This window comes from Rhinopithecus roxellana, chromosome 3 (genome assembly GCF_007565055.1).
Source record: "Rhinopithecus roxellana isolate Shanxi Qingling chromosome 3, ASM756505v1, whole genome shotgun sequence".
NCBI lineage: Eukaryota > Metazoa > Chordata > Mammalia > Primates > Cercopithecidae > Rhinopithecus > Rhinopithecus roxellana.
Genome location: NC_044551.1, coordinates 52,741,010 through 52,756,197, shown reverse-complemented (window position 1 = coordinate 52,756,197; position 15,188 = coordinate 52,741,010). Strand labels below are relative to the sequence as shown.

General features: G+C 33.1%; 1 protein-coding gene across 9 annotated transcripts in view; it reads right to left on the bottom strand.

Moving 5' to 3' along the window:
* Positions 1 to 15,188, bottom strand: part of CDH18 (cadherin 18) — a 1,132,251-nt gene that overhangs the window by 114,647 nt on the left and 1,002,416 nt on the right. For all 9 annotated transcript variants that reach the window (XM_030927840.1, XM_030927845.1, XM_030927844.1 and 6 more), the window contains one exon: positions 14,626 to 14,813. In XM_030927840.1, the coding sequence (XP_030783700.1) occupies positions 14,626 to 14,813 (188 nt within the window). The remainder of the gene's footprint in view (positions 1 to 14,625; positions 14,814 to 15,188) is intronic.

The following is a 15,188-nucleotide window of genomic DNA, read 5'->3' as shown; positions in this document are numbered from 1 at the left end:
CTAAAAATGGGCAAAACACTTAATAGATATTTCTCAAAAGATGCCATACAACTGGGCCACATGTATATGAAAAATTCCTCAACATCTCTAAACCTCAGAGAAGTACAAATTAAAACCACAGTGAAATATCTCATGCCTTTTACAGTGGTTATCATCAAAAACATGAACGATAACAAGTATTGGCAAGGATGTGGAGAAAAGGAAACACAGTATTTGTGGTGTTGTAAATTAGTACAGCCATTTTGGAAAAAAGTTTGAAGGTTACTCAAAAAATCAAAAGTAGAATTCCCATTGGATCCAGCAATCCCCTGACTGGGTATACAGCCAAAGGAATTGACATCAGTATCCCAAAGACATGGCTACACCCTTACATTAATTGCAGCATTACTCACATTAGAGAAGATATGGAAAAAAAACAAAGTATTCATCAACAGATAAAAGGATTTTAAAAAATTGTGGTGTACATATACAGTAGAATGCTATTTAGTCTGTTGTTTAAAAAAAAAAAAAACTCTGTCATTTTTAATAACATGTGTGAATGTTTATTGAAATAAGCCAGACACAGATAGACAAATACCATACGATCTTAGTTACATATGGAATCTAAAAGTCAAACTCATTTAAGTAGAAAGTAGAATGATGGTTACCAGAGGCTGGGAATAGAGAGGTGAGTAGGAAAAGGGGAGACATTGGTTAATGGGTACAACGTTACAGTTAGGTAGGAGGAATTGGTTCTGGTATTCCATATACGGCACAGTGATTATAGGTAATAATAATGCATAGTACCTATCAAAACTTCTAAAAGAATTTTAAATGTTCTCATCACAAGTAAGTGATAAATATTTGAAGTAACAGATATGTACCAATCACATTGTACATAATAAATATAATTATTATTTGTCAATTAAATATTAAATAAAACTTATGAAAAAAGAAAACTAATGGAATTTTCCATGCTGGGTTTTAAACATATTTAGAGCTTGTTACTTTTTTATTTCTTCCCTTTTTCCCCTTGTTGAAATGTCAGTGTCTATCACAGTTATGTTATGCCTCTCCTACCATTGTATTTTAGATAAGGATAATTTGTTTTCTAATTTCACAGGTCCACAGATGAAGATTTTTGTCCCAGGATTCAAACTATCTAGAGTTTCACCCACACCTGATTAAGATAATGAGATTTAGACTGAGATGATGACTTTAGCAATGCTGACCTGATGATAAGTAGATAAGGTTTTGGACTTAGAATTGATTTTGTTATAGACTGATATTTTAGGGATGTTGGGATGGGGTAAATACTACTGTACACATGGGGAGGACATGGCTTTTGTGGAGACTGGCTATAGCGGCCTAATGGCAACCCTGCAACAAATACGAATATGGAAAATCATGCAATTAACTTACATAGTAAACTATAACAAGAGGTGATAATCGTCAATTATTTACGTAGGTGTTAAATTTAGATTATAAGAGTGGCCAACGGAGATTTGGCAGAGAAACTGTGATGAGGTCATATGACCACAGAGGCAGAGAGAGAAGTCATGTGGCCATGAGCTGAAGAGCAACTGGAGCCTTCAGAAGCTGGAAGAGGCCAGGAATGGACAGGTCCTTAAAGTTTACCAAGGAAAGAGGAAGTGCGTCCAACCGACTCCTGATTCCAGACTTCTGGCCTCCAGGCCTGTGAGACAGCACACTGTTTTCTCCAGTTGCTTAGTTTATGGTCATTTGTAAGAGCATTCCTAGGAAACGAATGTAAATTTGTCTGCTTTATATAGAAACATAGTTGAAATTTTCTTTCTTTTCTATGTGTTGAAAGCTTTAAATAGCATTGCAGTTATGTGCCCTTTCAGGTTTGATAGAATTCCTTAGTGAATTATTGAGTCTGATATATTTAGAGAAAATTCACAAGCTTCTCATTTTCTTATTCAGAAATCAGTTTATGTGTGTTTTCTGTTTCTTTGAAGTTGCTTTTAGCAATCTTCCCTCAAAATCCTTCATATTAAATTTACTTGTGTAGAATTAAGAAAATAGTGTTATAATGTTTTCAAGTTGCTTATTTTCTATGTCTTTTCATGTATCTTAATAAGATTAAGATTAGTTTAGGTTTATTTTTTAAACTTTCCTTCCAGAAAATCAGGTTTGAATCTGTATTTTTGTTTACTAGTCTTCATTCATTTTCTTCTTTTATTCTCCATTATTAGTTACATATTTAATTCATCTAATATTATTCTTTTTTAGTCTATGTCTTTGATATGTTTAGAATTACAAGTATACTTTCAGAAGCACTTAATTTGTATCCCATAATTTCCATATATGTTCTTTCTTATTATAGTTATTTTTTCCTAGACATTCTGCCATTTGTTGTGCTTTTTTTTGTTTTTTTTTTTATTTTTTATTTTTGTTGTTGTTGTTGTTTTTTTTCTGTGATTTGAGAATTCCTGAAGTAGAAGGTTGTGATTGTTGCAGTTAATACATTTTCAGATTAAGGTCATTTTTTGTTTTCCGATGTTTTTCACTAATTTTTAGTTGTATTTGGTCTATGTCTTTAGTTGTCTTAAGCATTATATGTGTACTATTTTACTTTGAGTCCTTTAATGAGATAGTCTTGAAGACTGTAGTCAGTTTTACTAAATATTCTACAGGCACTTGAATTAAATGATACAGCATCAGAATGCAGAGAATGATTTATTAAATATATCAACCTCCTTATTAATTACATTATTCAATTATTCACATTTTAAAATACTTTATCTATCATGGACTGAAATTTGTGAGCTATAACCCTTTACCATTCTGTTTATAGACATAGCTCTTTGTATATCTTGTGATTTCTTCTTTGTGAATGTTGGTGAGTAATGTGCAACAGAGAGATTCATACTCACAGTGAATGGTTCACTTTAGGATTGTAAAGTGTTTTTCTGTTCCTTCTTTTTATGATTTCAGTTTGGATTCCATCACTGTGGGCACTGAAATCATATATCTTAGTTTCCTTTTTATGTATGTGGATTTTTATTATAATCTTATTTTTCTGTTTGTTTTAGATACATCTAGTTTCCTTGTGTGAAATTCTATTTTTGTTTATATATTTTTCTAGTGACTATCTCCATTCTTATAAATTTAGGTAATACTGTGTTATCATCATACAATAAATAGCAATTAAAATAAAATAGACTGTTTCCATCTCCTCCCATTTCTCTTAAATATTTGTAATTTTTAATTTCTGTTTACTTTTGTGCTCTTGGTAATGCTTATAGATCTCATATTTGACTTTCAGCTCGGACTTACACTTTTTCATTCTTAGTTATTACTAATAAAATTTTTTTTAGCTTATAATTTTATTTTCTTAGGAAAAGAGATATTGTTTCTACACTTTTCAAGGCCTATGCTTAAATTCTGATCAGTTACCCTGATCCTGATGTTAATCACAGTCAGGGTTCCTGCCTGTCATTACCCATTAGTACTCACAAGTATTTCTTGGAAAGATACATTACTTCCCAAGAAAATATCCTTCATTCCACTCCACCCTAAGAAATATAATTATTTATTGTTTCTAAATACAGAATTGATACCAATTAAAGGTGCTAACTAATATTTAGGTAGATTATTCCATCTGGTCAGAATATTTTTTTAGTTTCATTTTATTTTTAATGACACAATAATTATACATATTTATGAGGTATGGGATACAAATGTAAACTATCGACATATGTATACAATGTGTAATAATCAAACTAAGGTAATTAGCATATTGTAATGTTCAAGGTTTACTGGTTGTAATCTCCATACTTGAAAGACAATGTGGGTGGATATAAAACCTTTGGCTGAATTTATTTTCTTGAGTATCCAAAGTCCACAGATGTTTAAAAATAATTTTCCATGCAAATATTTCACTGACCTCTTCCCATCTTTGAAAAGTTGGTTCTTTTTAATCTCTAAATTCATAACAATTTAAGCAAACCTATATTATTAACAGTTAGTATGGGCTGACATCTTGTATTATAACAATATATCATGTCTACTCAGTTTTCCGTAAGAGAAAGAATATGATCTAGTTCATTTCATAGTTCATGTATCTAAAATAATTCCTAGCACATGGAATTTGATTAATAGCTCTTTCTCCATCTCAAATACAGCTGTTTTCTGAGTACAAAAAGGTACTATTACATGGTTTAGATTTGGTGGATAAAAATTTTAGTATTATTTTTGAAATATAATAACACTGACCTATGCCCTAAACAATTAACATATATTAATTTATTTAATCTTCACAACACCTCTGTGAGGTGTAATTGTTCCCATCTACAAATGAGGGAACTAAGGCATAGGAAAGTTAAGAAATTCCTTATGGACAACAGTCTGTAAGTGATATATTTGGGATTTAAACTCAGGCAGAAAAAGTGTATAAGTTGTGTCCTTAAGCACTATGTCATCCTGGTGGAAATCTAAACAGCAAATAAGTACTGCAATACAATGTTTCATTTTGATGATAAAGATAAACAAAATGTTTAGTGGAATATAATATCCTCACCATTAAAAGATAACCTTCATCATCATCTTTTCAAGTATTTATTATTAAGTTAAAAATGAACTGAGAAGTTCACTAAATCTAACTCCTAGAACTCTGAGTACCTTTGTAATTTCTTTAATTCACAGATGGCATAAGCTAAGAAACTAAAATGCTGTTGATAAAATGGTTTATCTTCTCAGCCCTTGCTAGAAGTGTTTATTCTGGCATAACTTTTACTTCCCCAGGCAATTGGGCTTTTCTTACTTTTCTTTAGCTGCTGCTCAATATCCTAATTTAACAGCTCACTATCAATGAGTTGACACTGATTTCCATTTTAAATTTTAGTTTCTTAATTTCATCCTGTAACTCCTACTAATTACTTTTACATATCATTGCTCTTTCTAACTTGTAAAGTAGTACTTTCTCCTCTAACATTAATCCATTTCATATTACTGTAGTTAGTTATCGCTTTTCCATCACTCATTTTCCAGCCAGATTTACATATTCAGGACTTCTCAATGGTTTCTCATTAATCACTTCTGTTATTCTTTAAATCACCCTATTATATTCTTCTCTGGAACTATATAATGATTATAAATACATGGATATTGAAAATACTGTTTAGCCAAGTTACCGTATGAGTCAATTATTCTTAGAGTTCAGAGAGGTTCTAAAATTCTATTCTCCTAAGCAAGAGAAGAGACTCTTTATGACCTCTTCTTTTGATTCCTATACTTCCTATACTGCACCAGCATCCAGATTTTAGTTACAAGAATGGGTAGACAGGGTCAATATCAACATTTTCATACATAAAATTGTCATTTGAATCATTAAATAAAATGGCCTAGACCAGGAATAGTGATTGACATTACTATTATTTTTTTGTTTTCAGGAAAAGTATTTAACTTATATTATGGTATTTTGTTAAAACACAGGAAAAATTGTATGAATTTAAGCACTGTTTCTCCAGCTAGGCTTTTGTATTATGATATGCTTTGTGGCCCTTGTCAGAGGTCTGGCCTGGATGATGGACAGTCTGTGGAAACCAGAGTATATGCATAAGCTTTCTGGTCATATATTTCTCTATACAGAAGAAAGTAATTCTTATTCATTGTGTATAATTCTAAGGGCATTGATACAAATAAATATTACATGTTTGCTTTCTGTCATTTGAACACTGGACAAATAAATGCAAAGTTCTTTCATTTCAAATAGCTTAAGTATACATTATATTATATTGAAAGTATGCTTATTATTATTTATATATAATATACATAAGTTCATATATGTGTGTATATGTATATCTATGTGTTTTTGTGCATATGTGTGCATGTGTATGTGTATATATGACATAAATAAAATAATTAAATATATCCACACATGTACAAACTTACCAACAACCCATGCATCCATATAGCTTAACTTATCAAGCTGTTTCATCAGATCATTAGTTTCCAAATACTGCACTGAACTGTATTTTAGGAATCAATTAACTTTCATTGAAGTTTCAAACGATTTATTACTCCAGGCCTATCATTAGGCCTATAGATGAACAGCATGAAAAACAATTTACCCAATAGCATTTCTGTGTCAAAGTCATCCGAAATATAGTAATAGATTTTACTGAATTGAAACTTGGATTCCTCTCTCTGTCGGCTGTGGCTGAAAAGAATAACTTTTCAGACTTTTAGAACCTTATAAGAATATAAAGCAGAAACTTAGTTGAGATTTTTTTGATAATGAAATCTCTAAGCAATGTTCATATTTTGTAAGCAGTTCATTAGAATTAGAAATCTATTGCTTCTTATTTACAGTGTGTGATCATGTGTTTGCCTGTGTGTGATCATTCACAATGGGTTGGGATGACTCACTTATTCTTTGTGTTCAAAGTCTAAAAATGTTAAAATCTGTTAGTAAACAACATTCGATCCTTATTCTGTTACTAAATGCAAGTCAAAGGAATGACAATGTAATCCTCAATAAACACAATCCACTAAAAGACCAGAAATATAGTATGTAGAATAAATCCAGTATGGTTGTAGCTGAAGGTATTTCATGTTTTTATCTTATAATTTACTTAAACTTTTAAAAACAAACTTATAACTTTTAGTGTTTACTCTTAAGACCCATCTCAAATCATGTGTTAAATACAAAGGGTTTAATAATCTTTTACCCATGGTGGGGTATGGAAATCTTAAAAATACACAGTACTTGGTTATGAACGTGTTTTATGTCTCCTATAGGCAAGGACAGATTTGTAGTACACATACACACTCAGGAAAATTATCAGTACATTCACAGTAAATTAATTTTTGAAAAGTCTTATCCTATCAGAAGCAACAACTTTAAGAGGAAAATAAAACTGATAGGTTTTCTACATTGAGAAATTATAGAAATGCATATTTTGATAAGTGAAACCAAAGAGATAATCAAAAATGTATTTATGACTGAAATATACCTGAAAATGTTGTACTACAAATACAATATTTAATGTAAACTTAAAAAATATCTTCTCTTGAAGAAGCAGGAAGAGGAAGTTGATTGTCAAGAAACATGAAGACAGTATGTACATCGTGTTGTAATATACACATGGTATTTCATTCTTAGTTTGCTTCCAGTTAAATCAAATAACATGAAATAAAGATGGCAGCAAAATCATCACATGGATTGGTCTGGAAGTATAATTAAAAACTGGTGCAAAATAGGAAGAAAAGAAGACAAGGGAAAAGAAGCTATTGAGGTAGTATTAGATAGTAGTCATTATTGAGGGAGTAGTAATTATTAGCCAGACATAGCTTAGAGCACAATTTTCATCTCATTTCATGTTTTCCATAATCACCCTGTAAAGTGCTTGAATAAGAAAACTGAAGCTTCAAAGAGTTGAGACAATGTCATATATCTCCTAAATGACAAGACCCAGATTTAGATTTCATTTTACAGTAAGGTTATATCTTCAAACACCCTTTGTTGACTTGAAAGACGAGTTTAAAATTTTTTGGCTTAACTTAATTTGTATTGTATTTACAGTTGAATTAGTTAGAAGGAAATGACAAAACAACAGTATTTGCTGAAAATCAGAAAGCCAAATAGAACCAGAAATCTAAAGAAAACAATATTTGGATCTACTTCTGTAAAGTGTGCAAATAGGAGCCATATAAGAAGAGATTTTGAGAAAGGCTGCTAAGGAGAAGCACATCCCTAGCTGCAAGAGGTTTATGTCAGAGGAAAGAAGAGTACATCCAATTGCATTCATCCTTATCTTTTTCCCCCTTTCCGCCCAGCCAGGCTTCATTAAACAATGAATGAAAGTTATCAAAGTGTATTTACAATGTACCACACCATGCACCAGTGAATTCAACTTGGCAATTTTCTGATTCCTTCGAATGATATGGACAGGAATGTGCAGACAGTCCTGCTGGCGGATTTATAGAGCAGTGCTGATTTCGATCTGTGAGGAGATTAGTTGTTCTGCCTAGCTGGCTAAAGTGAACTGCCTTAGAGATTAAATAAGGAACAGCTTTTTAAGAACTGTTTTATCTTTTTTTTCCTGCCAACTGAATGAGTATCTCTTGAAGGTTAAAATCCACTGAGGTATACAGGATTTTCAAATTGCAATTATTTATGCCCTAAAACACACAGCAATGAAATAACTCTGAGACTGATAATCCTAATCAGAAGGATCAAAAAATTACATGAATGCGACATGTACGTACCTCAGAGGAAATCTAGACTACATTAAAAAATATGCTCAAGGGATGCCAGGTGCAGTGGCTCACACCTGTAATCCCAGCAGTTTGGGACGCAGAAGCTGGCAGATCATTTGGGCTCAGGAGTGAGAGACCAGCCTGGGCAACATGGTGAGGCCCCATTTCTACTAAAAATACAAAAGAAAAAAAAAAAAAAAAGAAAAAAGAAAGAAAGAAAAAGCAAAAAGAAAAAATAGCCAGGTGTGGTGGTGCTCACCTGTGGTCCCAGCTACCAGGGAGACTGAAGTGGAAAAATCACTTTGGCACTAGGGATGGAGGTGGTGGCAGTGAGTCGAGATCACACTGCACTGCACTCCAGCCTGAGTGACAGAGCAAGACTCTATCTCCAAACAAACAAACAAAAAATTACATTCAAGGAAAAAAGTGAAAGACAATTTGAACTTATTAAATGTCAAGAATATTTTTAGTACATCATCACTTACCATTTACAGAATGGAAACAATTCTGATCTCAAAAATAGGCATTGTGTGTATATGTACCAAATAGAATGAACTATTAATATTAAATTAATTAAATATGTGCACACACATTAACATATATAATTTTACTTTTGTTTTTCTGACCTCTAATTAATTGTAGCCATGTAAGGTGGTAAGATATGCGCATTGTCCTTAATTCTACAACTGATAGTTATACTTCAGATTATGTGTGTAATCAAACCATCCACTGTTACTTTCACTTTTTGCAAATATGAAGTTGTTTTCTACAATACGACTTAATATACAGGAACACCACCACTGCACCTACACACATCCTCGATACATCATTGCAAACTTACCCGCAGTCGTTTGCTTCTACCTCTTGTCCTATGGTAACCCCAGAGAAGGAGGCATACTATCCTAGGTTGTTTCTGTGCACTTGTGATTCGGATTCTACTGAGGTTCATCTCTATCCACAATGCATCTGTTAAAATTACTTATCCTCTCTTCAGTATCCCTAGACTACCTCAGTATCCTTGTTGTCTTGTCTGTATTGAGTTTTTTATCCCTGTGCATAGAAACACTCTTGTTCCCCAACTTAAAATTAAAACATTTATTTCATTATGTTCTTGTTTATTTGTTTTATAATCTTTCTCCACCACAAAGGTACGAACCTTCTCCAAGAAGACAGTGTTTTTCTATTTTTTTCCTCCCGCATTTTTGCTTCCCATTCTCTCTCTACCACATCACAATTAGTTTCTCTCTCCATTGTATCAAAGAATAATCATGTATCTTCCATCTGAATATATAACATGAGTAAGTGTTCAGACTCTGAAGACAGACACTCCAGTTCAGTTTTCTGTCGACTTTCTACTTGGGCACTATTTTTATCACTTTGTGATTCAGTTTCTTTAGCTATAAAGAGGGGATAATAACACTCTCTTTCTCAAACTGTCACAGTAAGAATTAAAAACATAATTATGGGTATATTCAATCAAGATATTTCAATGTGCTTAAAATCTGTCTTGATACAGAGGAAATACTCTAACAAATATTAGTTGCTGCTACTATTTTTTTTTCTTATTAAGGCATTTTATTTTATTTTTTTATTTCCAACTTCTAAGTTCGGTGGCACATGTGCAGGATACGCTGGTTTGTTACATAGGTAAACATGTGCCATGGTGGTCTGCTGCACAGATCAACCCATCACCTATGTATTAATCCCAGCATCCCTTATCTATACTTCCTGACCCTCTTCCTTCTCCCACCCCCGACTCCTATAGGCCCCAGTGTGTGTTGTTCCCCTCATGCGTCCGTGTATTGTCATCATTTAGCTCCCACTTATAAGTCAGAGCATGTCATATTTGGTTTTCTGTTCCCGCATTTGTTTGCCTAAATAATGGTCTTCAGCTCTACGTCCCCACAAAGGATACTAATCTAGTTCCTTTTCACTGCTGCATAGTATTGCATGGTATATATGCACCACATTATCTTCACCTAGTCTATTACTGATGGACATTTAGATTGATTCCATGTCTTTAGTATTGTGAATAGTCCTGCAATAAAAATAGATGTGTATGTGTCTTTATAACAGAATGAATTATATTCCTTTGGGTATATACACAGTAATGGGATTGCTGGATCAAAAGGTATTTCTGCCTCTAGGTCTTTGAGGAATTGCTACACTGTCTTCCGGAATGGTTGAACTAATTTACACTTCTACCAACAGTGTAAAAGCGTTCCTTTTTCTACACAACCTCGTCAGCATCTGTTGTTTTTTGACCTTTTAATAAAAGCCATTCTGACTGCTGTGAGATGGTATCACATTGTGGTTTAGATTTGCATTTCTCTAATGATCAGTGATGTTGAGCTTTTTTTCATGCTTGTTGGCTGCATAACTGTCATCTTTTGGGAAGTGTCTGTCTGTTCATGTCCTTTGCCCACTTTTTAATGAAGCTGTTTTTTTTTCTTGAAAATATATTTAAGATACTTATAGATGCTGGATATCAGAGCTTTGTCAGATACATAGATTACACAAATCTTCTCCCATTCTTTAGGTTGTCTGTTTAACCTGTTGATAGTTTCTTTTGCTGTGCAGAAGCTATTTGGTTTAATTATTAGGCTGGTTCAAAAGTAATTGTGATTTTGCCACTAAAAGCAATGTGAAAACCCGCAATTACTTTTGCACCAACCTAACAGACATTCTTTTCAGTTTTTGCTTTTGCTGCAATTGCTTTAGGCCTCTTTGTCATGATATCTTTGCCTGTGCCTATGTACTGAAAGGTATTGCCTAGGTTTTTCTTCTAGAATTTTTATAGTTTTGGGTTTTACATCTAAGTCTTTAATGCATGTTGAATTGATTTTTGTACGTAATATAAGGAAGGGGGTCAGTTTCAATTTTCTGCATATGGCTAGCCAGTTGTCCCAGCACAATTTATTAAATAGGGAATCCTTTCTCTGTTGCTTGTTTTTGTCAGGTTTGTCAAAGATCAGATGGTGGTAGGTATGCAGTCTTTATGTCTGGGTTTTGTATTGTTCTCCAATGGTCTGTGTGTCTTTTTTTTTGTACCAGTACCGTGTTGTTTTGGTTACTGTAGCACTGTAGTATAGTTTGAAGTCAGATAGCATAATGCCTCCAGCTTTCTTTTTGCTTAGGATTGCCTTGGCTACTCAGGCTTTTTGGATTCATATAAATTTTAATTTTTTTTTCTAATTCTGTGAAGAATGTTAATGATAGTTTCATGGAAATAGCACTGAATCTATAGATTGCTTTGGGCAGTATGGCCATTTTCATGGTACTGATTCTTCTTATCCATGAGCATGGAATGTTTTTCATTTGTTTTTGTCATCTCTGATTTCTTTGAGCAGTGGTTTGTAGTTCTTCTTGAATAGGTCCTTTGCTTCCCTTGTTAGCCATATTGTTAGGTATTTTACTCTTTTTGTGGTAATTGTGAATGAGAGTTCATTCGTGATTTGTTTCAGGGTTGCCTATTGTTGGTGTATAGGAATGCTAGTGATTTTGCATGTTGATGTTGTATCCTGAGACTTTGCTGAAGTTGCTTATCAGCTTAAGTAGCTTTTGGGCTGAGATGAGGAAGTTTCCTAGATAAAGTGTTATGTCATCTGCAAAAAAAATATAATTTGATTTCCTCTCTTCCTATCTGAATACCTTTATTTTTTTTCTCTTGCCTGATTGCCCTGGCCAGAAGCCTTATAAGTGAAGGAGAAATAAAATCCTTTCCAGACAAATAAATGCTGAGGGAATTCATTACCACCATATCTGCCTTACAAGAGCTTCTGAAGGAATTATTAAATATGGAAAGGAATAATTGTTGTCATCCTAAAAAACACACTGAAATACACAGACCAGTGACACTATGAAGCAAACATATAAACAACTGTGCAAAATAACCAGCTAGCATCATGATGACTGGATCAAATACACTCATAGCAATACTAACCTTAAATGTAAATAGGCTAAATGCCCTCATAAAAAGACACAGAGTGGCAAGTTGGACAAAGAGCCAAGACCCATTGGTATGCTGTTTTCAACCCATCTCATGTGCAAAGACACTCATAGGCTCATAAAGGGATGAAGAAAAATTTACCAAGCAAATGGAAGACAGGAAAAAGCAGAGGTTGCATTCCTAGTTTCTGACAGAACAGACTTTAAACCAAAAAAGATCAAAAAAGACAAAAAGAAGAGCATTACATAATGGTAAAGGGTTCAATTCAACAAGAAGTAACTACACTAAATATATATGGACTCAATACAGGAGCACCCAGATTCATACAGTAAGCTCTTAGAGACTTTCAAAGAGACATAGACTCCCACACAATAATAGTGGGAAACTTAAAGCTTCACTGACAATGTGAGACAGATCATCAAGACACAAAAGTAATAAAGATATTTAGGACCTGAACTCAGCTCTGGCTCCAGAAGATAACTATTTAGTAGATTCTGACAGTTATCTGCAGAACTCTCCACTCCAAAACAACAGAATATATATTCTCCTCGTTGCCACGTGACGCTTACCCTAAAGTTGATCAAATACAACCTGCTAATGATAATCACTCAGTCAATCCTGTACTTCCTTTAGCCAAATCCAATTAATTTTTATAATCCAAAATTGTTTTAAATTTTGAGAACAGTTCACTTTTCTGATGATTAGCTACCTCCTGAACAGCATCCCTTGGGAATATTCAATGCCAACATTCTCTCCTATTATTTGAAGATTTCCTCCAAGATTATATTTCCTTCATTTTCACGCTTGTCTCTTAAAATAAGTGTTCCCTAGTTGTCAGGATTAATCTTCTAGAAAAAATTAATCCTGTTTACCTGAATTATTTTAAGTAAAGAAGCTATCCATAAAATGAAAAGCAGGCAATCCTCTTCTCACCTTTGTATCCACATCATCATCCATTAATTACTCTAATATTTATTGAATGCCAACTCTGTGTCAGAAAAAAATGCTAGATGTTGGGAATGCAGTGATAAGTTAACACACAGCCTTGGCATCATGTTGCTTAATTTAGCAATCAGAAATCTTGACATCAAATTAGACCTAGTCACTTCTTTCTTACATCTCTTCAATGGCTTTCCATTTAGCAAAATTAAACAAGGACTTGTGTGGTCTTGTACCCACTGACCGCATTCCTCATTCCCTCTACTCTGTATTCAGTCACATTATTTTTGATCCCTTAAATGTGCCATGTTTCACTCACCTCAGGCACTTGGTACATTTTCTGTCTTCCTGAAATAGTCATCCTTACAGTCTATACCTAACTCACCCCCAGGCTTCTTTCAATTCTCTCTTTAACTATTACTGAATGCCAGAAACAATTAAATATTCTAGATTTTTCCCCTGTAGCACTATATAACTCTTCTTCATAGAAAACATATTTTTGATCTAGGAATGTATGCGATATTTGATTAATGTGTGTCCATGTCCACAGATTAGAAGCTGTGTGCATGTAGGGGCTGAGTCTGCCTTTGCTCCACACTGATCCTTTTTATTCTTTGCTTAGCTCATGTGGAACATAGCAACTGACACATTGAAGGAACTCAAAATAAATACATTTGTTAAGTAAAGATATGCAAATTGTCTCTTTTCATTATCACCTTGACCTATGTTTGACAATCTGAGAAAAAAAAAAATTTACAATGAGAAAATATTTTAGGTGAAGACATTGATATTTTATATATATCAGTGGTGACTATTGTTCTCTAAGTGTTTAAAATCAAGTTATTCTTAGAACTTCCCCAAGGTAGTATTCAACAGACAAGTTAGTATTCAATTTTAAATCAATATAAAATTATAATTACTAGAAGAATTAATGAGATACCATACAATCCAAATAGAAAAGTATATGTATACAAGTGGCTAATAAGACGGATAGATAGATAAATAGATAGATAGACGACAGACTCACATCAACATCTACAGTAGGCACATTAGAATAAAGCATCTCAGCCTGTTTTCTAAATAGTTCTACTCTAGAATCACCTGGAGTACATTTTAAGATGGAAAATATCTCAGCCTCCTTGGCCATCCTCTCTGGCTATAAAAGAATCACCATAGCCTTATGATGATGATGCTTTGATTCTTTGCACTTCATTGAAATTACTTTTATTTAATTCTTGACTATTATCATTGGGACATTTCAGGAAGATTAGAGTAGAGACCAAACAAAGATGGAGAGAAACATTGTTAGTGTAGTCTACATCAGATCTTCCCACCTTAGCAAAATATATTTTCTGAAGAAAAGATCTAAACAGTCGACAAATAATAATTAAAATGTAATTATATCACAAAGTGACACTATTTTATCATTTTAATGGCCTGACAGCATGAATTATTCATACCTCTGCCAAATTTCCATTCAGGAAAAGATGAGTGAGTTGCCTGAATCACAAAAAGTATGTTCTTTTTACCTTCTTTAAAGAAAGGATTCCTTCTCTGGTCTCTTTGTCAGTGGAAATTGAGAATATCCCCATGCCATCACCATTTATGATGGAGTAGGTCATGTCAGCATTTGAGCCAGTATCGGCATCATTTGCCTTGATTTTCCCAACAGCTGAACCAACTTGAGCTGACTCAGGAACATATAGCTGATAATGTTCTGGAAGACATTTCAGATTAAATGTATTTAAATACAATGTTCATGAAATAATCTTACAAAAAAAAAAGACAAATATTTAGAGCACATATTCAAATGAACATTATATTAGGTAATGCATCAAATGGACTTTTTTAGATTTTAAAAGTAGACTATTTAGTAATTAAATACTAGATTTATATAAACTTTAAAAGGTATGTAAAACGCTTTGCATGAAAAGATTTATATATTTGAATATGAAATATTTTATTAGCTCTAAACCCTTAAACTACAGACAATTAGAGGAGAGGTCAAGTTTTCATTCTGATTCTGAAACAAAACTGAAGTAGTCAAGTATTAGTATAATCCCAATTTATTCTTCCCCGCACTGTAACATGT